At 41.8% G+C, this 26,504-nt stretch overlaps 3 protein-coding genes across 9 annotated transcripts in view; 2 read left to right on the plus strand and 1 right to left on the minus strand.

Annotated features, from left to right (window-relative positions):
- Nucleotides 1-870: 870 nt before the first annotated feature.
- On the plus strand, nucleotides 871-15,763 carry tube1 (tubulin, epsilon 1). 2 transcript variants are annotated; one of them, XM_090232544.1, is made up of 12 exons: nucleotides 871-1,360; nucleotides 2,695-2,768; nucleotides 3,000-3,052; nucleotides 3,198-3,258; nucleotides 3,351-3,466; nucleotides 3,772-3,893; nucleotides 4,041-4,228; nucleotides 4,359-4,531; nucleotides 4,875-5,015; nucleotides 7,252-7,392; nucleotides 11,980-12,154; nucleotides 12,420-15,763. In XM_090232544.1, the coding sequence occupies exons 5-12, from the start codon at nucleotides 3,366-3,368 to the stop codon at nucleotides 12,576-12,578; spliced, it is 1,200 nt and encodes a 399-aa protein (XP_090088670.1). In that variant the 5' UTR covers nucleotides 871-1,360; nucleotides 2,695-2,768; nucleotides 3,000-3,052; nucleotides 3,198-3,258; nucleotides 3,351-3,365; the 3' UTR covers nucleotides 12,579-15,763. The 2 variants fall into 2 exon arrangements, with proteins under 2 accessions (XP_090088670.1, XP_021455948.3); XM_021600273.3 differs by lacking the exon at nucleotides 871-1,360 and adding an exon at nucleotides 2,013-2,423.
- On the minus strand, nucleotides 12,682-25,576 carry ccn6 (cellular communication network factor 6). 2 transcript variants are annotated; one of them, XM_021600274.3, is made up of 5 exons: nucleotides 25,322-25,576; nucleotides 18,039-18,321; nucleotides 17,351-17,605; nucleotides 16,516-16,709; nucleotides 12,682-13,720 (listed from the first exon to the last, which is right to left on the minus strand). In XM_021600274.3, exons 1-5 carry the CDS (start codon nucleotides 25,367-25,369, stop codon nucleotides 13,439-13,441), a joined length of 1,062 nt encoding a protein of 353 aa, XP_021455949.3. In that variant the 5' UTR covers nucleotides 25,370-25,576; the 3' UTR covers nucleotides 12,682-13,438. The 2 variants fall into 2 exon arrangements, with proteins under 2 accessions (XP_021455949.3, XP_021455950.1); XM_021600275.3 differs by lacking the exon at nucleotides 25,322-25,576 and adding an exon at nucleotides 23,274-23,433.
- Nucleotides 22,056-26,504, plus strand: part of LOC110522144 (solute carrier family 22 member 13) — a 31,096-nt gene continuing 26,647 nt past the window's right edge. For 2 of the 5 annotated variants that reach the window (XR_016495369.1, XR_016495370.1), the window contains exon 1: nucleotides 22,076-22,285. The gene's annotated coding sequence lies outside the window, so the exon portion shown is untranslated. Of the gene's footprint in view, nucleotides 22,286-26,504 lie in introns of all 5 variants that reach the window. The other 3 variants (XM_036975684.2, XM_090232543.1, XR_016495366.1) reach the window with 3 other exon arrangements.

Consider the following 26,504-nt stretch of genomic DNA (forward strand, 5'->3'; position numbering starts at 1 on the left):
TTTCTAAATAATTTCTGAGTGTTGGAGTGTGCCTCTGGCTATCCGTACATTTTAAAAACAAAAAAATTGTGCCATCTGGTTTGGTTAATATAAGGAATTTGAAATGGTTTATACTTTTGATACATAAGTACAGTTGAAGTTGGAAGTTTACATACACCCTAGCCAAATACATTTAAACTCAGTTTTTCACAATCCCTGACATTTAATCCCTTTTTAAAAAACAGTTTTAGGTCAGTTAGGATCATCACTTTATTTTAAGAATGTGAAATGTCAGAATAATAGTAGAGAGAATTATTTATTTCCACTTTTATTTCTTTCATCATATTCCTAGTGGGTCAGAAGTTTACATACACTCAATTAATATTTGGTAGCATTGCCTTTAAATTGTTTAACTTGGGTTAAATGTTTCGGGTAGCCTTCCACAAGCTTCCCACAATAAGTTGCGTGAATTTTGGCCCATTCCTCCTGACAGAGCTGGTGTAACTGAGTCAGGTTTGTAGACCTCCTTGCTCGCGCATGCTTTTTCAGTTCTGCCAACACATTTTCTATAGGATTGAGGTCAGGGCTTTGTGATGGCCACTCCAATACCTTGACTTTGTTGTCCTTAAAAGCCAGCTTGCAAACAAGCTTTCACTTCCTGACTGAAGTGTTGAGATGTTGTTTCAATATATCCACATAATTTTCCTCCCTCATGATGCCATCTATTTTCTGAAGTGCACCAGTCCCTCCTGCAGCAAAGCAACCCCACAACATGATGCTGCCACCCCCGTGCTTCACGGTCGGGATGGTGTTCTTCGGCTTGCAAGCCTCCCCCCTTTTCCTCCAAAAATAACGATGGTTATTATGGCCAGACAGTTCTATTTTTGTTTCATCAGACCAGAGGACATTTCTCCAAAAAGTACAATCTTTGTCCTTATGTGCAGTTGCAAAATGTAGTCTGGCTTTTTTATGGTGGTTTTGGAGCAGTGGCTTCTTCCTTGCTGAGTGGCGTTTCAGGTTATGTCGATATAGGACTCATTTTACTGTGGATATAGATACTTTTGTACCTGTTTCCTCCAGCATCTTCACAAGGTCCTTTGCTGTTGTTCTGGGATTGATTTATACTTTTCGCACCAAAGTACGTTCATCTCTCGGAGACCGAACGCATCTCCTTCCTAAGCGGTATGACGGCTGCGTGGTCCCATGGTGTTTATACTTGCGTACTATTGTTTGTACAGATGAACATGGTACCTTCAGGCGTTTGGAAATTGCTCCCAAGGATGATCCAGACTTGTGGAGGTCTACACATTTTTTTCTGCGGTCTTGGTTGATTTCTTTTGATTTTCCCATGATGTCAAGCAACGAGGCACTGAGTTTGAAGGTAGGTCTTGAAATACGTCCACAGGTACACCTCCAATTGACTCAAATTATGTCAGAAGCTTCAAAAGCCATGAAATTTTCTGGAATTTTCCAAGCTCTTTAAAGGCACAGTCAACTTATTGTATGTAAACTTCTGACCCACTGGAATTGTGATACAGTAAATTATAAGTGAAATAATCTGTCTGTAAACAATTGTTGGAAAAATTACTTGTGTCATGCACGAAGTAGATGTCCTAACCGACTTGCCAAAACTATAGTTTGTTAACGAGAAATTTGTGGAGTGGTTGAAAACCAGTTTTAATGACTCCAACCTAAGTGTATCTAAACTTCCTACTTCAACTGTATATTTAAAACCAAATACTTTTAGACTTTTACTCAAGTAGTATTTTACTGGCTGACTTTCACTTTTACTTGAGTCATTTTCTATTAACGTATCTTTACTTTTACTTTTACGACTTTTGTCGATGTACTATTTTAGTTGTGCGGAGTAAGTTGGTTTTGACCATAGAGTATGGTTTTATTTTAAACTTTGAATCAGGAAGGCGGCCTTAAACCCCAAATGTTGTATGGAAAGTATATTGCTTTCCATACAATTTGTTATGGAAAGTATATATATAATGCAATAAATAAGGTCTTACCTTGTTTATTATTCTAGGAGGGAGAGGTATGAATTTCAACCACAGTGTACTGCCATCTAGCGTATGATGACAGTGGAAGATGGAAGTTGATGGAACATTTCTCTGTGCTGATTCATCGCGTTCTTCTTCGATTGCTTCAACATTCATCGCCATTGCATCTCGGCCATACAGATGCAAGCCGATGTCAAACTGAAGGGGGGAATATGATGAAAGAAACAAGTTGCATTGGTCCACGGTTTATGTTTCCATGACAAATATACGCCATCAACATGCGACAAACGTGCGTGGCGGATATAAAAGTGTATTGTTACAGTCGTGTACATTTGCCCTGAAAGTTGATATGATGTTCTGTAAACGAGAACGTTGCACAAAGTCGTAGAAGACCGCTATTATTTCCAGTGATGACACAATCAGTTGTTGTACAGGGTGAGTTTGTTTGATACTGTCTGACTTCTACGATTTTTGAGCAGTGACCAAGATGATCTATTTTGAGCTCATTGTTTACCATGGTCTCGTAAACAAAGCAGCGCCATGTTGGCGAAAGGTGTGTTACCCAGATGGCTGATGAGTGAGGCATATCAATGGGAATATCATTACTTGAAACTGGAAGAGCTAGCTAATGTTTACATGGGTCAGCTGGTTTCACAATTTCCTATGACAGAATATCCCCTTAGCTTTTATGGTCTGTGTTCTGCAGTTGGGCAGTGTGGTAACCAGGTGGGCTGCAGGTTTTGGGATCTTGCTTTGCGGGAACATTCCCATGTCAATAAAGTAAGTAATACTTTTTAAAGAAAATAAATAAAGATTAAATATTTGATTTTATGTGGAAAAAGTCTAGGCTGGTAACCTAAATATACTTGCCTCCTGTTGTCTTCTCACTTGTTGTGTGAAATGGGACAGGAAGTTAGTCTACTGGTATGTTTCCATTGGACAACAGGCATAGGCTCTTCATTACCCAAGCTGCATTATCTCTAGCATGTCCTTCCTATTTATTAATTTTAGAAAGGAATCTACGATGAGGCGCTGAGCAGCTTCTTTCGGAACGTTGACTCAAGGTAATTCCATCCTGCCAATCTCTTGCTGTGATCCATTCAACCCTAGCTACCACATGGCTGTGAAATGTGCATGTTCATTCAGACAAACAAATGGAGTGCCTTCTCAAATGACCGCTGTGGTTCCCTGCTATGTGTGTATTTCCAGGAGAAGCGTCGGGGGATCTTGTGACATCACTGGTGGGAGGATCCAATCCCTGAAGGCCAGGGTAAATTCCAGTGACAGTTATTGCTTCACTTTGACGTGTTTGTTTGTGTGTCGGCTTCACACACTCTGACAAGACTAATGTCTTCACTACAGGCGGTGCTGGTGGACATGGAGGAGGGTGTGGTGAATGAGATCCTACAGGGCCCGCTGAGAGAATTGTTTGATAGCACTCAGCTCATCACTGATGTGTCCGGCTCAGGCAACAACTGGTTAGCGACTGTGCCTGCCTGCCTCGCAGGGGGGCCATCTCGCATTCCTTCAAAATACTGCTTATGAAACTCTTTATTTTTTTTCTGCATAGGCTATACATGGTCATTTCCCAGGCTGGTCCCAGATCTGTTGGTGCTCTTGCCAACTCAATTTCTTATGGCATAACTATGAGTGACAAGGACTTGGCATGATGGCACCAGACTGGCACTCAGTAGTAATTTCCATCAGTACAATTGCAGGTACATTTTATGTTTGATAACATGAATTTGTAAAACAGCTGTGCCACCTGTTTATTCCTCTCCAGGGCAGTGGGCCACTGGACGTATGGCTCAGCCTACAGGGAACAGATTGTGGACCAGCTGAGGAGGGCAGCAGAGCATTGTGACTGCCTGCAGTGCTTCTTTCTCATTCACTCCATGGGTGGAGGTGAGGACTCGAGTGTACAAATGTATACATAGTCTCATAACTACTGAAACACATTATTACTACATGAACGACGTTGGGGTGTTCTGCTTTTTCAGTGTAACGTTTTGGATAACCATGATGTGTTGTGTCCTATGCTGTGATGGTCAGGAACTGGATCAGGCCTGGGCACCTGTGTGTTGAAACTTCTGGAGGAGGAGTTCCCCGAGGTATGTCGTATCGTCACCTCAGTCTACCCCTCAGCAGAGGACGATGTCGTCACTTCCCCCTACAACAGTGTCTTGGCCATGCGGGAGCTCACCGAGCATGCCGACTGTGTCCTCCCTGTGGAGAATCAGGTGTGTTTGTGTGCATGTAAGGTATTTCCGTATTATGCATACGATGCATGACCATGTTTTACAATCTGTAACTGACTGTTGTAAATAACAATTCCCTTCCATTTGTCCATTCTTATGATTCCTTTTCCAGTCACTGGTAGACATAGTGAACAAGATCAAGCACATGTCCCACAGTGGGAAGCCAGGTTCTGTGATCAAGAAGGACAGTGCCATCATCTCAGGCCAGGGAGGGGTCAGTGGAGCCGAGAAGCCTTTTGATGCCATGAACAACATCGTAGCCAACCTGCTGCTCAATATCACCAGGTAGACTACTGGAGACGAGAACTGGCTGCTGTCTGTGGCACTAGGCCTTTTATTTACCTTGACAGACTCTCTTCATTAAGCCTCCCAGGTGTTTGGAGTCTGGTCTCCAGTGCATTTTACTGCCACTGTAAAAATCAAGAGAAAAATCGGAATTTCATTAGAATTTCAAAAAATCCATCTCGCCAGCAACATCGTCATTGCATAGTGCAGTCATTGAACTGTTAAAGGGGTTATTTATGTCAATAAAGAAGACCACTTGTTTGTTTTAGGCGATAGCATCTGTCTGATTGTGAAATGTCTGATGTGTGATATCAATAAACTGTTTGTTTCTCTTTTATTGCAGTTCAGCTCGTTTTGAGGGATCACTCAACATGGACCTGAATGAGATAGCCATGAACCTAGTGCCCTTCCCTCGACTGCACTACCTGGTGCCCAGCCTCACCCCTCTTTACACCCTGGCTGATGTCAACATCCCCACCCGAAGGTCTGCTCTGCTGTCCCTATTGCTAATTTTACTCCTCTTTTCCGTTTTGACTTTTCTGTAACTCTGAATATTATATTTGGAACAGGATTCCCATGCAGTCAAGAAACAAGAATGATGCTGCTTTCAACTTTGCTTCTTCATATCAATCCACATGTTTTATATTGTACTATTAGTTTCTTCATCTCTGCCAACTGCTAGTAAGTTAGTCTTAGCAAGCTCCACATAATTATTTTGCATTAGCTGCTAATGCTAATCGCTAGGTAAATGCATTGAGCTAGCACGTAATATGAAGCTAGGGCATATCTGGCTAGCAAACGTTAGCTCTAATACAGGCAGTGTTGCCAACTAATTATCAGGGGAAGTTGCTTGAGGCAGGTCGATTTGTTGCTAAAAGTTGCTAAATGACGTTGTGATATCATTGCGTAATAACGTAAAACTGCGTCATTACGTGGAATACACAGTAACGTTACTCAAATTGACTGGCCATCTCGGCGAAAAATATGATTTGACATTTGTTAGTTTAGATTTTTTTGTTTATCACATATTTGTATTTGTAAAAGTAATATCAACCAACACATTTTATATGATCAGATATTTTTATTTTTAAACATAACACCTAATTATTGAACAATTACACATTATTGAATAATTACATTTGACTTATTTTCTTTTAATCTAGTAAACCTACACATTCTGAACAATTATAGTTTTAAGCAGTGTATTGGTAATTAGTTATCATGCTTGGCTGCAAAGTGCATTGTGAGTGACGTTCGCAGCAGACGCTCAGCTCGTGCACAGGCAGCTGCAGTCAGCCAACAATGATTTGCAATTTGCAGAAATTGCTGCTGGCTGTGCACGAGCTGAGCGCCTGCTACTGACATCACTCACAATGCACTTTTGCAGCCAGGCACGTGTGTTGTGACCGAGTGTGTGACAGAGAAAATCGTTTTTGTGTCATTTAGTGGGAAAATGCGTGCATTTTAGCGTTTGAGTCACTTTTCAAAAGTTGCTAAAATTCCAAATACATTTTTAAAAGTAGCTAAATTTGTTGCTAGGTGCTGTTTAAAAAAATAAAAAAAAGTTGCCAGGTGTTAGGGTTGCATAACACATACATACATCCACACAAGACAAACAGCAGATAATCTTCAATAACATATATGGTAACAGGCTATAGTGCATAACACAGAATCCTCATACAGGGTAGTCTGAAAAGTTGCTAAATCTTGGCATCACTGAATACGGGTGCTTGCCAGTGGTGGTGGCAGCATGTTGCTTGAACAAAGTCATGTTCTGGATCAGAGAGAATAGGTGAAGCTTGATAACATTTCTATTTAAAGGGTTGGGTCCCCTGGGAAGCACTGACTTCACAACTCCTACTATACTGTCTTTTTCATTCACTTTCATGACAACACCAACCACAGAATTAGAATAGCCTACTCATTTTTAATTATATGATTCCAACAATTCACATAATAAATATCAATATTATACGTAATATATGGCATTTATTTATACAGTACCAGTCAAAAGTTTGGACACACCTACTCATTCAAGGGTTTTTCTTTATTTCTACTATTTTCTACATTGTAGAATAATAGTGAATACATAAAAAATATGAAATAACACATATGGAATCATGTAGTAACCAAAAATGTGTGAAACAAATCAAAACATATTTACTGCATAAATGTTTTGGTACCCAGCTGGGCAGGCAACAAAATAGTAGCTAGCTACCAGCCCCCACTCTTGTCTCGTGAGCCCGAAACGAGGCCATTGGTATGGAAACTCATGCAGCAGTGTGCAGTTAACGGAAGAAGTTATTTCTGATTTCTGTGCGTTAAATTGAGCGGAGGTGATTTTCATCGGGACAGGAAAGTTGTGGGGTAATAGAACTGTGCGATTGGGACAGTATGGGCAAAAAATGTACAGGACAAGACGGAACAGGAACTCATTTTCACTCGAGTGGGTCTCTTTTCTGGATGAACGTGGGAAATATATTAGCAGCACATTGTGCCAATGATCATGTCCAAGCCTGTATAATGTTCAAGCCTGTATAATGTTAAGTGTACTGTAAAAGAGCTAGTGTGGTATTTCACATTTCTTAGTTAAAGGCACTTTTTTTGTTAGTTTGGCACCATGGATAGATAATATGGTCTACTGAATGAGTCAAATGTAAATGGCATGTATCCCTTCTGTATAGTTGTTGTTCCTTAGCTGTGTACCCTGTCTACCTCAGGCTTGATCAGATGTTCACTGATGCCTTCAGTAAAGACCACCAGCTGATCCGGGCTGACCCCAAACACAGCCTGTACCTGGCCTGTGCCCTCATGGTCCGTGGCAACGTGCAAGTGTCTGACCTCCGCAGGAACATAGAGAGGTGAGACCCAGAGACAGCTACTAGGATTGTTCCACCTCTCAGATTTTCCTGAAATTGTTTCTGTAGTTAGAAACAAGTAAGAGTCGCATTCCTGAAACATTTTTATTCATTGAAATTGTATTTGATCTCGGAGAAAATAAGCTAATTGATTGCACGCAAATTGGCCCTTTTTTTAATTTATTTTTATGGTTCACATAATATTCAATAAATACAGTATCAGTCAAAAGTTTGGACACCTACTCATTCAAGGGTTTTCTTTATTTTTAATATTTTCTACGTTGTAGAGTAATGGTGAAAGCATCAAAACTATGAAATAACACACAGAATCATGTAGAAACCTAAGACGTGTTAAAACAAATCCAAATATATATATTTGAGATTCTTCAAAGTTGCCACCCTTTGCCTTGATGACAGCTTTGTACACTCTTGGCATTCTCTCAACCAGCTTCATGAGGAATGCTTTTCCAACAGTCTTGGAGGAGTTCCCACATATGCTGAGCACTTGTTGGCTTCTTTTCCTTCACTCTGCCGTCCAACTCATCCCAAACCATCTCAATTGGGTTGAGGTCGGGTAATTGTGGAGGCCAGGTCATCTGATGCAGCACTCCATCACTCTCCTTAGTCAAATAGCCCTTGCACAGCCTGTAGGTGTGTTTTGCGTCATTGTCCTGTTGAAAAACAAATGATAGTCCCACTAAGCGCAAACCAGATGGGATTGCTCATCGCTGCAGAATGCTATGGTAGCCATCCTGGTTAAGTGTGCCTTGAATTCAGTGAAGAGGCGACTATGGGATTCTGGCCTTCTCGGCAGAGTTGCAAAGAAAAAGCCACATCAGACTGGCCAATAAAAATAAAAGATTAAGATGGGCAAAAGAACACACACTGGACAGAAGAACTCTGCCTAGAAGGCCAGCATCCCGGAGTCGCCTCTTCACTGTTGACGTTGAGACTGGTGTTTTGCGTGTGCTATTTAATGAAGCTGCACGTTGAGGGCTTGTGAGGCGTCTGTTTCTCAAACTAGACACTCTAATGTACTTGTCCTCTTGCTCAGTTGTGCACCGGGGCCTCCCACTCCTCTTTCTATTATGATTAGATCCCGTTTTGCTGTTCTGTTCTGTAAGTAGTACACAGCATTGTACAAGATCTTCAGTTTCTTGGCAATTTCTAGCATGGAATAGCCTTAATTTCTCAGAACAATAATAGGCTGAGTTTCAGAAGAAAATTATTTGTTTCTGACCATTTTGAACCAAAAAATGCTGATGCTCCAGATACACAACTAGTCTAAACAAGGCCAGTTTTATTGCTTCTTTAATCAGAACAACAGTTTTCAGCTGTGCTAACATAATTGCAGAAGGGTTTTCTAATGATCAATTATCCTTTTTAAAATGATGCTGGGATTAGCTAACACAACGTGACATTGGAACACAGGAGTGATGGTTGCTGATAATAGGCCGCTGTACGCCGTTGTAGATATTCCATTTAAAAAATCTTCCGTTTCCAGCTACAATAGTCATTTACAACATTAACAATGTCTACACTATATTTCTGATCAATTTGATGTTATTTTAATGGACAAAAAAAATAACTTTTTTTTTCAAAAACAAGGGTGTGTGTGTGTGGAGACAACTGGGTTACAGGGTACAGACGATAATGGAGAGGTTGTCTCAGTCTGTCACAACTGAGTGAGGACAATGGGTACCAAAGTGACAGGAAGTCACTCCAGACATACTTCCTCTAACAGTAGCTCAACGGTTCCCCCAAGTTGGGCAAGCAAGCGCCTTTGACTGTCGTCCCAGATGATGTATGGTCCTACTGGTCTCACACACACACACACACACACACACACACACACACACAAAGCATGAATCTTTGGCCCAGAAACAGGCTCCAAACAGAACAACAGCTCTGTCACTGGTATGCAGGATTTAACCTTTGCTCTGTCTCCAGTTAAGCTAGGAGGAACCAGTTCGTTTCTGTCTTGGCTGAGCACCCAGACATCATGGGGTCGTTCTACACACACAGGTCTCTTATTAATGCAAAACGTACTTTTCTATCTTATATGAGTTCGTTTATTTAACAAAGTCAAGCCCAATGTCCATGCTTAAAGAAGGATATTTTAGTGCACAAGCATTGGTAAGGTTTAACAGAAAATGCCCTCATACTGGTACTGTATATACTGAACAAAAATAAAAACACAACAATTTTGCTGAGTTACAGGTCATAAGGAAATCAGTCAATTTAAATGTATTAGGCCCTAATCTATGGATTTTACATGATTGGGCAGGGGCATAGATAGGCCCACCCACCCACAGCCAATCTGAATTGCTTTTTCTCCACAAAAGGGCTTTATTAGAGACAGAAATACTCCTCAGCACCATGCCCTCCCCCTATGATGATCCCGCAGGTGAAGAAGCCAGATGTGGAGGTCCTGGGCTGGTGTGGTTACTTGTGGTTGTGAGGCCTGTTGGACGTACTGCCAAATTCTCTAAAACAACATTGGATTCTCTGGATACAGCTCTGATGGACATTCCTGCAGTCTGCATGCCAATTGCACGCACCCTCAACTTGTAACATCTGCGGCATAGTGTTGCGTGATAAAACTGCACATTTTGAAGTGTCCTTTGATTGTCCCCATGATCATTACCTGTGTCATGTTAATGCTGTTTAATCAGCTTCTTCGTAGTCCATCCACATGGCAGGTGTGGAATATCTTGACAAAGGATAAAATGCTCACTAACAGGGATGTAAACTAATTTGTCCACAAAATTTGAGAGAAATAAGATGTTTATACATATGGAACATTTCTGGGATCGTTTTTCAGCTCATGAAACATGGGACCAGAACATTTACATGTTGCATTTATATTTTTGTTCAGTGTCGTACCAAACATCTGAGTTGGACCAAACTTCAGAACAATCTGAGATGGTGGGTGTCGTGGCTTGCTGAAATGACATGGAACAATCCATTCTTCACTGATCCCCCACGGGGGAAATGACTTTGAGCACTATCCTCTCCTCCCCCTTCTCGAATAAAAAGGGCTGCCAGTTCACCCAGCATCATAACTACTCATAAGACCCAGAGATGACCTTCCCCGACTGCTCACTCTCAAATAGTGTTCCCATTCACCGCCGTGTGTTTGTGCTCCAGTACAGACACCCCTGATTCATGACTGGCCCATTCAGCTCCCACCTTCTTCCCTCCCTGCAGAGACCTTTTTCACGTGGCATGTTGTCAAGAGCAACAGAAACAGGAGCTTCTATGAGAGCACATACTTGCGTGTGTGTGTGACCACCATCTAAATCAGGAGGGGAAATCTCCTGGAGCACTCTTGGCACGTTTAGTGGCTTTTGATAGCGACCGTATTATTCACCTTGGTTGTTGAATTAGCCTGCACATAAAGATACCGTTTTTAAAGTCAACCCTGGATATGTGGGTTGCTTCAGTGTCTGGGACCTGTAATCTCCTGTAATATGAATCTGTATGCAGACGATACGGTTATGTACGTCATTTGCACCAACTGTTGACCAAGCTATGTTAGAGCTGCAATCTGATTTTGTTACAGTACATTACAGAAAGCCCTTGTTGACTTAATTCGGGCAAATCTAAATATATGTTCTCTAATTCATGCAAAAAAGGTATCGGATGGACTACTTACAGTATTTACTCATTGGCTGATTCTCTCATCGTGTGTGTTCCTGCCAATAAATGTCTGGCCGTTTTGGATTATTAAAGATCTAATTTTTTTTTTAAAAGCATGATGAGCTAGTTTAAAAAGCTAAGATTTAAAGTGGGCTTCTTTTTTTAGAAATATATCTTGCCTATCTCTAAACAGCAGGAAACAACAGGTTTTAAAATCAACTTTCCTGACAGTTTTGGACTATGGTGAGACCATTTGTCAAATTGCAGCAGACACCACTTTAAAACCTTTGGATGCAGTCAACCATAGAGCACTTCGCTTTATCACAGGTGACTGGTTTAGTACTCATCACTGCATCCCGTGTCAGAAGGTCGGCTGGTGCTCACTAAAGTCCCATAGAGCACTTCATTAGTTCCTTTTTGTTTACAAAGCTCTGCTGAAAAAGCTTGCAACCTACTTAACTTCACAGGGGAGAAAGAAAAAGTGAGACACCAAACCCATTCATAGGGGTGGTGAACTCGAGACTAGTCCGACTCCTTACCGCTCCAGGTAAACGTGTTCCGTTTTAATGGCCCCCATTCTTGAAACTCTTTGCATCTTGAGTCCCCGGTGCCGCATTGGCAGTTTTTTACTCTAGTATTAAATGTGTTGAATGAGAGTTGTATTTATTTATTTTTTAAGAAGAAATTGTTGTGTTTAATGTTGTAGGTTTTTTTTGTGAGTCTGGTTAGAGTGACTATTTTGTTGTATTGCTGTGTTCAGGGCACCTTTTTGAAAAGGAGACCCCGGTCTTAATGGGTTTCTTGTGACTAAGTTAAAAATAAACATCCTTGGGCTGATTTTCCCAGAGCCTAAAATGCACTTTTAATTAATATTCTCTATGGAGAAGGACAAGCGGATCCGTCTTCATAGAAAAGCAGCATTTATTCTCCTTTCCTTCTTCCTCTCAGACTGAAGCCCATGCTGCCTTTTGTGTCATGGAATCAGGAGGGATGGAAGACAGGCCTGTGTTCTGTGCCCCCTGTGGGTCACTCCCACTCACTACTAGCCCTGGCCAACAACACCTGTGTCAAATCCACCTTCATGGAGCTCCGAGACCGCTTCACCAAGCTCTACAGGAAGAAGGTACATCTTAATCTTCAATCGCAACAATCCAAAACTCTGTTACAAAATAAGTGTTTATGGTCCAGAAGATTGAGGGTTAAAAGACAGCAAAAATACCCATTTCTATTTCACAGTCGACAATAGCAGAGTTATACTAAGGAAAGACTAACAGTTAATGTTCTCTAAGTAGGGTTGTAGGCACCTGTGTTTTCCCAATCACTTTTTTTCCTTCCTTTCGCAATCCGTGTGGAGTATTCTTGTCTGACACGATGGATTGTTTTGACAGGCTCACATGCATCACTACCTGCATGTGGACGGGATGGAGCAGGGCTGCTTCACGGAGGCGATCTCCTCCCTCTCCTCTCTGATAGAAGAGTACAGTCAGCTGGATGCCACCAAGGACAGACTTATGCCTGATGCTGCCAGGCTCAACATCGCCACATGAAGGTCCTCTGTGTGTTCGCACTAGCAGACTACACATAGTGGAGCGTGTTTGTGTGTGTATGCAAAGCACTTTTGTGTTTTATTAGCAGAAAATAGTCCTGTAATTTTATAACTTGGTTTATTTATTTTTATAAGTTACAAAGCGTTTCTTACCTGTGTCTAAATGATATTCCCTATTAATTGTAATGTATTTTTAATGGATAACTGAGTTATGAATATGTATGCCTTAAAGGGTCAACAACACAGGGGAAAATACAAAAAAAATAACAATTCATTTTATTGATTCTGAATCTAAATTTCTAGTGAATCAGAGTGGACATGAGATTGTATGAGGTATTGTGGTGCAAACTATGTTGAGAATTAACTGGTAGGAAGATGTATTGTGATCCAGCTGGTACACTGTTGATAAGGGGTATAATCAGTGGGTCGCTACAAAGATGAATTAAGATCGAGCAAACTATCCCTGTTGTCACTAATGGCCTCACTCACAGCCTTATTGTTTAAAGAGGTACTGTAAAAACCATAGAATTGAGGTCTAACCCCACATTGTCATCACGTACATTACATTTCCTTTTATGTTAATTGTCAAGCAATATACCCAGAACAAGTTGTTTCTCTCCAGTCTTCATGAGTTGAGGGTTCCACGTTTAAACTTTCCATACCAGCCCACTGGCATATCGCCAGAGAACACAGGCACTGTTTAGTAGCACTTCATGGCCAGGCCGAACCCTGACCAGCTCAGCCCTGTACACACAAATACCATACCGACTCGGGCAGCACAGAGGCAGATAGGCCAGGCCTGTGTTAGTCTATGGGCATGGACATGGCTCTGAGGTTGATTTATAGATGCTGGAGAAGGTGCTAGAGAAAGCGTAGCTCTGCGAACATGTCCCCAGGGTCATTACACTTCCTCTGGCACACGCAGGAAGTTATCCACTGCATCTTCCAGTGCACGTTGGAACCGCCCTTGCACTTGAAGTTGACGGTCACCATTTTGGATTTGTTGGGGATGCAACAGCGCTTGTCAGTGCAGATGCCGCAGTAAGTGGGTTTGAAACTTTTGGTGCTAGTGCACCCAGACAGGGTCAGCTTCTCTGCTTTCTTAGCCTGGAACTTGGGCTTGCACGTCTTTCCTCTCAGCATCTAGAGGGAAAAGGGACATAGTTAAATCTTCTCTTGTCATATGATAGATTGATAGAAACCCTATCATACTTCTGCTCTCCTTTTGTGAACATACAGTGCCTTCAGAAAGAATTCACAGTCCTTGACTTTTCACATTTTGTTGTGCTACAAAGTGAAATAAAAATAGATTTGTTAAAGATCTACACAAAATACTATGTCAAAATGGATATAAAGTCATTGTAAAGGGTTTAAACACGGTTTCCCATGCGTGTTCAATGAACCATAAAAAATGAATGAACATGCACCTGTGGAATGGTCATTAAGATACTAACAGCTTACAGACGGTAGGCAATTAAGGTCACAGTTATGAAAACTTAGGACACTAAAGAGGCCTTTCTACGGACTCTGAAAAACACAGAAAGAAAGATGCCCAAGGTCCCTGCTAAACTGCGTGAACGTGCCTTAGGCATGCTGCAAGGAGGCATGAGGACTGCAGATGTGGCCAGGGCAATACGTTGCAATGTCCATACTGTGAGATGCCTAAGACAGGACGGACAACTGATTGTCCTCGCAGTGGCAGACCACGTGTAACAACACCTGCACAGGATAGGTACATCCGAACATCACACCTGTGGGACAGGTACAGGATGGCAACAACAACTGCCCGAGTTACACCAGGAATGCACAATCCCTCCATCAGTGCTCAGACTGTCCGAAATAGACTGAGATAGGCTGGACTGAGGGCTTGTAGGCCCTGTTGTAAGGCAGGTCCTCACCAGACATCACCGACAACAACGTCGCCTATGGGCACAAACCCACCGTCGCTGTACCAGACAGGACTGACAAAAAGTGCTCTTCACTGACGAGTCGTGGTTTTGCCTCACCAGGGGTAATGGTCGGATTTGCGTTTATCGTCGAAGGAATGAGCATTACACAGGCCTGTGCTCTGGAGCGGGATCGATTTGGAGGTGGTTGGTCCGTTATGGTCTGGGGCGGTGTGTCACAGCATCATCGGACTGAGCTTGTTGTCATTGCAGGCAATCTCAACGCTGTGCGTTACAGGGAAGGCATCCTCATGTTGTACCCTTCCTGCAGGCTCATCATGACATGACCCTCCAGCATGATTTTCCTGCAAGACATGTCCAGCGAAGAGCCCGGATCTCAATCCCATTGAGCACGTCTGGGACCTGTTGGATCGGAGGGTGAGGGCTAGGGCCATTCCTCCCAGAAATGTCAGGGAACTTGCAGGTACCTTGGTGGAAGAGTGGGGTGACATCTCACAGAAAGAACTGGCAAATCTGGTGCAGTCCATGAGGAGGAGATGCACTGCATTACTTAATGCAGCCGGTGGCCACACCAGACACTGACTGTTACTTTTGATTTTGACCCCCCCTTTGTTCAGGGACACATTATTCCATTTCTGTTAATCACATGTCTGTGGAACTTGTTCTGTTTATATCTCAGTTGTTGAATCTTATGTTCATACAAATATTTACACATGTTACGTTTGCTGAAAATAAACGCAGTTGACAGTGAGATGGATTGTACAATATTTGCACATGATCTTTTTAAATTTCTTCAAATTCTGTCAAGGTGGTTGTTGATCATTGCTAGACAGCCATTTTCAAGTCTTGCCATGGATTTTCAAGACAATTTAAGTCAAACTGTATCTAGGCCACTCCATGTCATCTTGATAAGCAACTCCAGTGTATATCCCCCCCCCCCCCCCGGAAAATCCCTATTCTTTGCCGATGACAAACGTACCCATAACAACAGCCACTACCATTCTTGAAAATATGAAGAGTGGTACTCTGTGATGTGTTGTGTTGGATTTGCACCAACCATAACGCTTTGTATTACGGACATAAAGTTAGTTTCTTTGTCACGTTTTTTTCTGTATTATTTTCATGCCGTATTACAAACAGGATGAATGTTTTGGAATGTTTTTTTATTCTGTACAGGCTTCCTTCTTTTCACTCTGTCATTTAGTGAGTAGCTACAATGTTGATCCATCCTCAGTTTTCTCCTATCACACCCATTAAACTCTTAACTGTTTTAAAGTCACCGTTGGCCTCATGGTGTAATCCCTGAGCGGTTTTCTTTCTCTCCGGCAACTGAGTTAGGAAGGACGCCTGTATATTCTTAGTGAGCATATTGATACACCATCCAACGTGTAATTTATAAGTTCACCATGCTCAAAGGGATATTCAATGTCTGCTATTTTACCTATCTACCAATGTGTGCCCTTCTTTGCGAGGCATTGGAAAACCTGGTTGAATCTATGTCTAAAAGCCACTGCTCGACTGAGGGACCCTACAGATGATTGTAAGTGTGGGGTACAGAGATGAGGTAGTCATTTAAAAATCATGTTAAATACAATTATTGCACAGAGTGAGTCCATGCAACTTATTATGTGACTTGTTAAGCACATTTTACTCCTGAACTTATTTAGGCTTGCCATAAAATGGTTGAATACTTATTGACTCAAGACATTGCAGCTTTTCATTTGTAAACATTTCTAAAAGCATAATACCACTTTGATATTGTGGGGTATTGTGTGTAGGCCAGTGACGACATCATCTCAATCTAACCCATTTTAAATGCAGGCTGTAATACAACAAAATGTGGAAAAAGTCAAAAGGTGTGAATTCTTTCTGAAGGCACTATATACAGTAGTTCCCAGACCATTGTCATATTTTCAGAATTAGAAATATCACTGGGTGTTTTGGGCGTACAAGTCAGTTATTTAACATTTCACCGATCACCATCAGAACACATCTCTCAGAGAAGAGCCAAGCTGATCAGTGGTCAGTCACCTGGACGGACTTCATGATGCTCTTCTCACACGGCCGCAACAGGCAGAGGCGGCGGTCCTTCCTCATCTCACACTTGCCGTTGTCATTGTTGACCCGGACTGAGATACCCAGGCCGCAGGTCTTGGAGCAGGGGCTCCACGGAGTGGTCTGGATCAGGCAATTCTTCTTCCAGGCTAAAGGAGGATCCCTGTAAGCTTTCGGTTTTACAGTATTAAAAGGGCATCGCTAGAGGAAGGAACCCGGCCTGTACGCCGCCATGCTGCTATAGAGCACATGCTGTTCAGAGTGAATCAAGAGCTCTCGGTCCTCAGTCATTCTGCCTGCTAAAGATGATTGGAAAGCTCAGTTGGAGAGAAATTATCTTTAGGCGGGCCATGATGTCAAGATGGTTTCAATTGCCTCTTTGTAAGGTTTGAAGTCAGTGATTGCAAACATATTTGATTTGTGTGTTGGCAATATCAAAAACATCAACACCTAGTGACGGCTAACCTTTCAGATTCACTAGAAAGCAGGACGTTTGTGTTTATCAAGCCAAGCAAAGCGAACATTTACTCAAATATATCAAAAGAAGCATACTTAAAAGAGGCATTGGTGCTTTTGATGGAAAGTGAACTAGAGCTCTCTCTATGGACGTTTGTGCATGACTGGAACCATCCACCCTACTCCCTCTGTGTGGCTAACCACAGTCAGTCAGCCACACTCCATCCACCCTCTGCACTTCCCAGCCAAAGTAAACAAAAACGCCACCCTCTTTCCATCCAGCTTTTACAGCAATTAGCATTCCAGGGCAGACAAGCTGGCGGTTCTGGCCCTGGTTTTCCCTGCAAACACACACCTGGCATTGCGGCCATGTTTGGTGTGTCCTGCTGGTGTTTTCTGGAGGCACCAGGGGCGCTCTGCAGGCCAGCTGGCAGGGGTGCGTTGCTCCTCAGAGGGGCAGGACCCAGGAGACCAGCGGGCTTCTGGATGAAGGCCGGGGTGCAGCCGATGGCTCCCGCGATGCACGTGCATTTATACAGCGGGCTGGGCTGGAAGGCCTCGCCGTTCTCATAGTGGGCCCCATTCAGGTCACAACCAACTGCCATCAAGTCTACAGAGAAGGAGATGGGGAAACTGAACACGACTCGGTTGACTGGCCTGTGCACTGCTTGCAGCAGTCTTCTGGTCTTAGTGTGTTTCTATTAGTGTGGTTGGCCTTGGGGTGTTTGCCTGATTGATATATGTGTGCGACCTACTGGGTTCTTTGCATGATCAAAGAGACTAAAGGTAAATGACTCTACCAATCCCATGGAACTACAGGTTTATGCAAATCTACAATCCTGAGTGAGTAGCATGGGATTAAAGTATTTAGCTGTAGTACAGTTTCTAGCCAGGTCTTTGAAGTAGCTGGGTCCTATTACACAATCCAGCTCCTGCCCCCTCTGAAAAAAAGTTATTGACCTTGAGACATTCAGTCATACATTGACTTTTAACTCTTATGAATAGCCCGAAGGGGTAACATATGAAATGAAAAGTTCACTCACAAGCGCAGACTCCGACCTCATATCGCGGCTGGTCATTAGAGAAGTCGCAGTACATGCCCTTGTGGGGGTCGCAGATGTCCCTCTCGTTGCAGGCCTCTCCTATCTGCCGGGCGCAGCTCTTACAGCAGCCACAGCCGTCCAGCACTGAGCTGACCCCCGGGGCACACTGGGGCTTGGCCTTGCACTTACACGGCCACTGGCACAACTGTTTCCTCTCCAACACGGCCTTGCCTCCTCGCGGACCAGACAGCTGCCCACCATGGTTCTGAGCCCTGCATAGAGGCTGGAGGGAAGGTAGGAAGGACAGGGTTCTTGTAGGGTTTTTAATATGTAACATTTGTTTAACCTTTGTTTAACTAGGCAAGTCAGTTAAGAACAAAGTCTTATTTACAATGACGGCCTACACCGGCCAAACCCGGACGACGCTGGGCCAATTGTGCCCCGCCCTATGGGACTACCAATCACACTCGGTTGTGATACAGCCTGGAATTGAACCAGGGTGTCTGTAGTGACGCCTCAAGCACCGAGATGCAGTGCCTTTGACCTCTGCACCACTCAGGATCTCCATGTGGTGCAGTGGTAAAATACCACTGCTTGGGAGGTGGAATTAACAGGCTAACGATTTACTTTGATTACATAGCCATAATGCATTCATTACACACCTATAAGCATTTCATTAACTTGCTCTAACAGGTCCTAACCACATTGTTAAATGTTAATTAATAATTAACTATATCCATCGCATATTAGTATACATTGTGTGTATAAGGTAGTTGAATTTGATTGATTAGATTACTTGTTAGATTTTAATGCAGTCGAAACTAGAAGCACAAGCATTTCCCTACACTCGCATTAACATCTGCTAACCATGTGTATGTGACCAATTGAATTTGATTTGATTTGATCTATAGTGCATTCATGTCATGCTATGCAAGAGCTCACATGTAGGTATCTTAATAGATGCATAATTGCAATGACACTGTAGTGTGCTTCTGCCATACCAGTGTTAGTGAATATGCCTAAACGCCAAGCTAGGGCTGTGACGGTCATGTAATTTTGTCAGCCGGTTATTGTCATGCAAAAGACTTGCCGGTCTCACACCATTAACGTGGCCTGCGGTTATGAGGCCAGTTGGACGTACTGCCCCCCCTTTCGACACACACACACTTTTTGCTCTCAGAACAGACTCAATTCATTGGGGCATGTGTCGAAAGCGTTCCACAGGAATGCTGGCATATGTTGACTCCAATGCTTCTCACAGTTGTGTCAAGAATGGCTGAATGTCCTTTGGGTGGTGTACCATTCTTGATACACACAGGAAACCTAGCAGCGTTGCAGTTCTTGACACGAAGTGGGGCGCCTGGCACCTGCTACCATACCCCGTTAAAAAGCACTTACATTTGTTGTCTTGCCCATTCATCCTCTGAACGGCGCACATACACAATCCATGTCTCAAGGCATTGAAGGTCCTTTCTGCAGCATTGAAGGTCCTCAAGAACACAGTGACCTTCATCATTCTTAAATGGAAGAAGTTTGAAACCAGCAAGACTCTTCCTAGAGCTGGCCGCCCGGCCAAACTGAGCAATCTGGGGAGAAGGGCCTTGGTCATGGAGGTGACCAAGAACCCGATGGTCACTCTGACAGAGCTCCAGAGTTCCTCTGTGGAGATGGGAGAACCTTCCAGAAGGACAACCATCTCTGCAGCACTCCACCAATAAGGCCTTTATGGTAGAGTGGCCAGACGAAAGCCACTCTTCAGTAAAAGGAACATGACAGCCCGCTTGGAGTTTGCCAAAAGACACCAAAATGACTCTCAGACCATGAGAAACAAGATTCTCTGGTCTGATGAAACAAAGATTGAACTCTTTGGCCTAAATGCCAAGCATCACGTCTGGAGGAAACCTGGCACCATCCCTATGGTGAAGCATGGTGGTGGCAGCATCATGCTGTGGTAATGTTTTTCAGCAGCAGGGCCTGGGAGACTAGTCAGGATCGAGGCATAAATGAACGGAGGAAAGTACAGAGAGATCTTTAATGAAAACCTGCTCCAGAGCACTCAGGCCCTCAGATTGGGGCGATGGTTCACCTTCCAACAGTAGAAGTACCCTAAGCACACAGCCAAGATAACACAGGAGTGGCTTAGGGACAAGTCTCTGAATGTCGTTGGGTGTCCCAGCCAGAGCCCAGACTTGAACCCGATCTAACATCTGTGGAGAGACCTGATGATTAACGTGAGAGACCTGATGATTAATGATGATTAACATGTTTACATTGTGCCAGGGGCTTAGCTAGCTACATTAGTAGCTAAGTAGTCAGGTCTAAGTATTTTTTAAGTATTTTTAGTAGCTGAGTATTTTTTATAAGTGAGGCATGTTTATAAATGCTTTAGAAATCAGAAAATAGCAATGACAGTACAATGACTGCATAGAATTCATAGACCTTATAATGTTGGTGTTATAGATCAGCGTGGCAAACTGCACAGGTATGCAGGCTTCACATGCTCGTGAGAAATAGGAAACTGGGAAGTGGTAAGTCAGACATGATTGTGTTCAAGTGCTTTTGAAGTCGGACATTTTAGCTAGCTTGATAAAGTTGCTAACATTGCTAATAATAAAGTTAGCTAGCTTGCTTAACAATATGGTCAGACTAGCAACATTATCCATATTGATACGGTTGTATTGTCAAACTTAATTGTCATTTTTTTGGTTGAAAAGGTGAAAAAAAGTCAGTGGTAAAATGTCACAACTCAGCAAATCGGGTGACAACATTTTCTCCGTTTCCCACTTTTACTTTTAATTCTGACTTGGAGGGTCATTCAAGTGAAAGTTCCCACTGGGAACTAGGAGCTTTCGCTAACTCTGATAGCACGTGAACGCAGCATTAATTACCATGAAGTGCTTAGCTATCAATGCATTATGAATGGGAAAATAGATTTAACTTTGACTTTGACTGAATAGAATTCATACATAGACCCTTCATGCGTGCGTTATAAACCAGTATGGCCAATTTAGGTCTAATTATGATGTGAAGCAGGGCTGTTACAGTTCTTTTTCACTTTGGTGCAATTTTCACAAGTATGTGGTACATTTTCACAACTCTAAGCAAAAATCTAAGCATCAAAATGGTTTCAAAACTAAGCACATTTTTATTTGCTGAGTACAGCAAACAAATCCACAAAGTCACTTGTTCACTGCACCAAATCACTCTTTCAATTTGGATACATATTCAATCAAAATATCTACTTTTCAAAATGAACTTTACTTTTGATATGATTTTCTTGTAATTTGTTAACAATATAATCGACTATCACTTAATCAAACTACTCAAAACGAATAACTACTGAACCAAATTATGTAGTGTCTAGTTAAATTATATAGTTTATTAACTGCTGAACACTGTACAATTCTATCAATGTATAAGTTGGACATTAAGTTATGTTGGAATGTAGAACCAAATCATATATGGATGTGGCTGTAAATACTCCATCATTCTCCATTGCTTCAATAGGACAAAGTGGACAGAGTCACTATGTGCTAGCCTTTGGAATTATAGTGTAGTGTACAATGCACTGCTGAAATCCTTGGGTTGTATATAACAATATATTCCATTCATTATATACATTTATTTGATACACTGTAGGCTGACAGGCAATACTGTACTGTATCAGTTGCATAGAAAGGTGATCTTGTATAATGTTGCATGGGGCAGAAATGTCATACAAAACCAATATTTCTGATGATTTGTTCTACTGTAAAAGGATAATGAACTGTAAAACATACATATTTCTCAACATGCTCACAACCTGCCATTGCATACAATTTTTTTTATTTTTTAAATGTCAAGTAATCGTAAAATACTGTATGGAAAATGATACCATCTACTATTGTTTATATTCAGCACTTCAAAAATAACAGTTTTGAAATGTGTATCATGTATTATTTGCAATTGGATTCAATTGGTAGTTAAAATGACTTAAATGGTGAGCCTTTCATTATTTGATGTATTGGTGACAAAACTAAATGTTCTCATGGTATTTCACGGAAAACGTAGATTTTTCATGAATGACTCATGGGTGAATGCACAATCGAAGGTTCTGAACATAAGATTGGGGACATTACACGTCTTATCGGTTTTGTACTTAAGAGTTTTTAAAATATACCACTTACATCCAAGTGATTGGAAATAATTCTAATGAGTTATATTTTGACCCTCAACTACGACCCTCAACTACAGGAATTGGTGAGAAGGTAAGACACGGGCCTATAGGGGGGTTGGTTGTTTAGCAACAAAACCGATATGTGCGCCACTTTTGGGAAAAACAGACAGAGTTGGCTAGTTGTTGTAAACTATATTTAGTTTCCAAATGTGTATTGAAAATATAAATACATTTGCACGAAGAGCACTTGTCTCTCAATACGTCGTTACAGTTGTTTGTTCGCTAGCTAGAGAATTTTAGCCATATTAGCATTGTCATGAAATCAGCCAAAACACCTCAAAGCAAGTCGTATCACGAACTACATAAAACTAGCTGAAACAAGCCACCTACGATTCCCCACATGGAAGCTTCTTGTCATTGTTGCTAGCTATCTGACCGTTCAGAATCATAACAACGCACGGCGTCCGGCACCATCGCAACATTTTCGTATACCTTTTGGCGAATTGACTAACATTGGTATACAGAAGCACTCTTTTATAGAAAATAAAAACAACTGCCATAATGATGACGCTACACTTTCATTGTAATGTTGCATCTACTGTATTAAGATACCAAAATATTAGCTATTGCATAGCATGACACGAATGCGGTTGGGACCTGTTATAAAATGTTAATGAAATGCTTATAGACGTGTAATACTGTAAATGTGTTATGGATATGTAGTCTAAGTTAATCGTTACCCAATAGGTAACAAAGCCTGCGATTGTGTTGCCTTATGTGACTTCATATAGTTTTGCCTTTGGTAAATTCTTGGTAAAGTTTAAAGTTCACCAAGAAGTCACCTAAGATAGAACATTCAGAACATTCACAACAGTCAAGAGGCTACGAACAAGGATGAAAAGATTAGAACACCAAAACAATGCAGGACTAGTAACATGGTGTTCTTACAAAAGTATCAACAAATTCCATTAGTGAATTATAAAAATCGATCTTAGGCAAAAAATTATAGAAATTATATCAGTATTAATAGTGATAGAATTCAGATTGGCATTTTGATACACACAACATATCATACATACCTGATGTGTAAATTTCTTTACAATCTTTGTCTTTTTCATTCCATAATCAGCAATGACCTGTTATTAATCTAGAAATTGCCATGTTTAAATCAACATGGAGCCCTCGAAAAACCTCTTCAGCCCGTGAACAAGTAGCTCCTTTGTACATTAGCAGTAAGTCGCAGTATTTAGGTCAGTTTAATTGGGAGCAATTCATTTCTGTTCCAACATACAGAAATTCTATAGCACAGATTTAAAATGCATTATATAAAAAAGGTACAACTCTATGGAATGTCCATTGATTATGATCAGGGCTGCAAATGGATGGTATATTATTTGACATTTTCTAAATTTACCAGTAAACTACTGGAATTTTGGTAACTTTCAAGGAATGTATGGAATTTTATCAGATGACATCTATTGGCCTTTTTGGGTACTTCAGATAATCATTATCAACTGACTTGCTGTTAAGTCTAGGGCTGATTTCAAGGTTTTACTGTTAACCTACAAAGCATTGCATGGACTTGCTCCTACTATCTCTCTGATTTGGTCCTGCCATACATATTTACACATATGCCATGGTCACAAGACGCAGGCCTCCTTATTGTCCCAGAATTTCTAAGCAAACAGGTGGAGGTGGGGATTTCTCCTATAGAGCTCCATTTTTATGGAATGGTCTGCCGATCCATGTGAGAGACGCAGACTCTGTCTCTCAACCTTTAAGTCCTTACTGAAGACTCAACTCTTCAGTAGGTCCTATGATTGAGTGTAGTCTGGCTCAGGAGTGTGAAAGTGAACGGCAAGGCACTGGAGTGACGAACCACCCTTGCTGTTTTTGCCTAGCTGGCTCTCCCCTCGCCACATGGATTTTCTGCCTCTGACCCTATTACGGGGGCCTCCCATGCCATCCCTAGGGCGCATCACAACATGCTAGGCTTTTTTTTGCTATACTCGACTTGAGCCACTGACGTGATCTTTCTGTCCGGTTTTGTACCCCCCTCAGGCTCGTATGGTTAAGGAGATCTTTGTGGGCTTTATTCTGCCTTGTCTCAGGGTAGTACGTTAGTGGTCTGTTGATTTCCCTTTGGTGGTGTGGGGGCTGTGCTTTGGCGAAGTGAGTGTGGGGGGCAAGGGTCTGTCTGTCCTATCTGGTGCACTGTGTGATCTCAAAACTTTATTGTCCTTTCTGGTGTCCCGTGTGATCTTAGACATGCACTTTATGACAATAAAAACAGAGATATTAACAAGGGCAAAGTACCCTGTTTTTGCAATCTTGGAAAACCGTTGTAAACCAAAAATATTTCCACAAACCCCTGATTACAATCTCAACTATTTTTTCTACTAAATGGCCGTACTCTTATAATTTTACCTGGCACAGCCAGAAGAGGACTGGACACCCCTCGGAGGATGGTTCCTCTCTAGGTTTCTTCCTAGGTTCCAGCATTTTTTGGGAGTTTTTCGTAGCCACTGTGCTACATCTGCATTGTTTGCTCTTTGGTGTTTTAGGCTGGGTATCTGTATAGCAATTTGTGACAACTGTTGTTGTAAAACGGGCTTTATAAAATACATTTGATTGATTGGTTATGCCAAATATTGGATTCCTTTCTACCAGGTTTACAGAATGCGCTCATTTGAAAAGCACAGCGAACCTCATACCTCTTGCCCTCTTTTGCCAGGAACATCTTTTAAAAAAGTGACGTGAAGGGAACCCCTTTGACTGCGACTTTACTGTGACGTTACCTCACTCAGCAAGCCTCAATAGTAATTTCCTGCCACTGTAGAATTAGCCACTCATTCAAAACAAAACCTTGAATCAAGTTGTAAATATGAAATAAGGCCAAGAAAACACTTTAACCTAGAAAGTAACGTAAGTACCCAAAATTGTAAAGTGTGAATAACATCTGTTCAACTGATGCCTTAATTACAACCCTACCACCTTTCTCTATGGTTTGTTGTCAACACCTTTTCCTGGTTCTCCCTGAGTATCACATCAAGCCTGGTCCTATCAGAAACCGCGGAGACACAACCCATCATTATTGTTAAGAGAAAAGGAAAGTCGCAGCTCTTACCTGTTGAGCTAGAATGACCAGGAGCAAAGAGCAGAGCAGAGATAGCATCTTTTAAGTACCCAGGTTTGGGTGAACTCTGGGAGCTCGAGAACGAAGGAGTGGGAAGGAGGGATAGCGACCGAGAGAGGAGGGGGAAAGGGAAAGAGAGATTGAGGGAGCTGACCTGGTGGAGAGGCACAAAGCACCCCTCTGTCTCCTTCAAGCACACCTTTCTGTGGCTTACTGATCCGAAGGAGAAATATTTAACTTCATAACTTCTGGTATGCTCTTAGACCTCCAAGTCTGACCCACTTGTTTATCCCCCAGTCTGTAGATCTATTGGCTAACACAAGCACATTCATATTGGATTCATCTGTGCTTCATTCTCAAACCTTGTAGCTTTCAGTTAAAAACGTATTTGAAACCACACTATACGGACACATTTTAGATGAACATGTTTACACCACACACATACTCTAAAGATAGACAGTATATGTGAATTAATTTATATAGAAGTGATATTCTCAAGCAGGAGTGTACAGGGTTTTTCGTCTTCGTGTGGTGCTGGGCATGTCCTTGTTTTGGTGGACCTGGATATATTTAAGGTAACATTCCTTAATTATTTACACTGTGTAAAGAGGTCCCTCTCACAGCCAGTAACCTACCTCAAACCCCTAACACAACAATCGACTACTACAGTTACAGAAAATAACAGGTCATTGATCTTTTTTTTGCTTCAATTTACTGTGGTATGAGCATATTATTTTGAATTTTTGAAATCACTTTTTGAATGAAAATAATCCAATCAAAAATGATTAGAAAACCGTAATCATTTGTTTAAATGTAGTGCTCATCTGAGATACTGTAGAGCAGGTTATGATCATTCTCTCTGTAAAAACACCAGGAAGTCATTTTAATTTTGGATATATTTTCCCAGGTATTCCCACACATAATAGAGAGACACTTGATCATATACAAATGTGACTGTATACATTGTTATGTTTTAGTCAAATATTATATCTGTTTGGGATTCTGAAAATGTCCCAGTTCTTCCATAGCCTGCATACTCACCAGACATGTCACCCACTGACCATGCTTGGGATGCTCTGGGTCGACATGTGTGACAGTGTTTTCCAGTTCCCGGCAATACCCAGCAACTTGGTTTTCTGATTCGCGCCCCTACTTTTTTTTAAAGGTACAGTGC

This window comes from Oncorhynchus mykiss, chromosome 4 (assembly GCF_057628025.1).
Source record: "Oncorhynchus mykiss isolate SJ-2025 chromosome 4, ASM5762802v1, whole genome shotgun sequence".
In the NCBI taxonomy this organism is placed as follows: domain Eukaryota; kingdom Metazoa; phylum Chordata; class Actinopteri; order Salmoniformes; family Salmonidae; genus Oncorhynchus; species Oncorhynchus mykiss.

Coding starts and splice junctions, on each gene's coding strand:
- tube1 (XM_021600273.3), top strand. CDS start 2,399: ATGACACAATCAGTTGTTGTACAGG. Junction 4,229..4,358: donor TCCTCCCTGTGGAGAATCAG/GTGTGTTTGTGT, acceptor TTCCTTTTCCAG/TCACTGGTAGACATAGTGAA. Junction 5,016..7,251: donor GTCAACATCCCCACCCGAAG/GTCTGCTCTGCT, acceptor TGTCTACCTCAG/GCTTGATCAGATGTTCACTG.
- ccn6 (XM_021600274.3), bottom strand. CDS start 25,369: ATGCTATCTCTGCTCTGCTCTTTGCTCCTGGTCATTCTAGCTCAACAG. Junction 17,606..18,038: donor TGAGGTCGGAGTCTGCGCTT/GTGAGTGAACTT, acceptor CCTTCTCTGTAG/ACTTGATGGCAGTTGGTTGT. Junction 13,721..16,515: donor GCATCATGAAGTCCGTCCAG/GTGACTGACCAC, acceptor TTTTCCCTCTAG/ATGCTGAGAGGAAAGACGTG.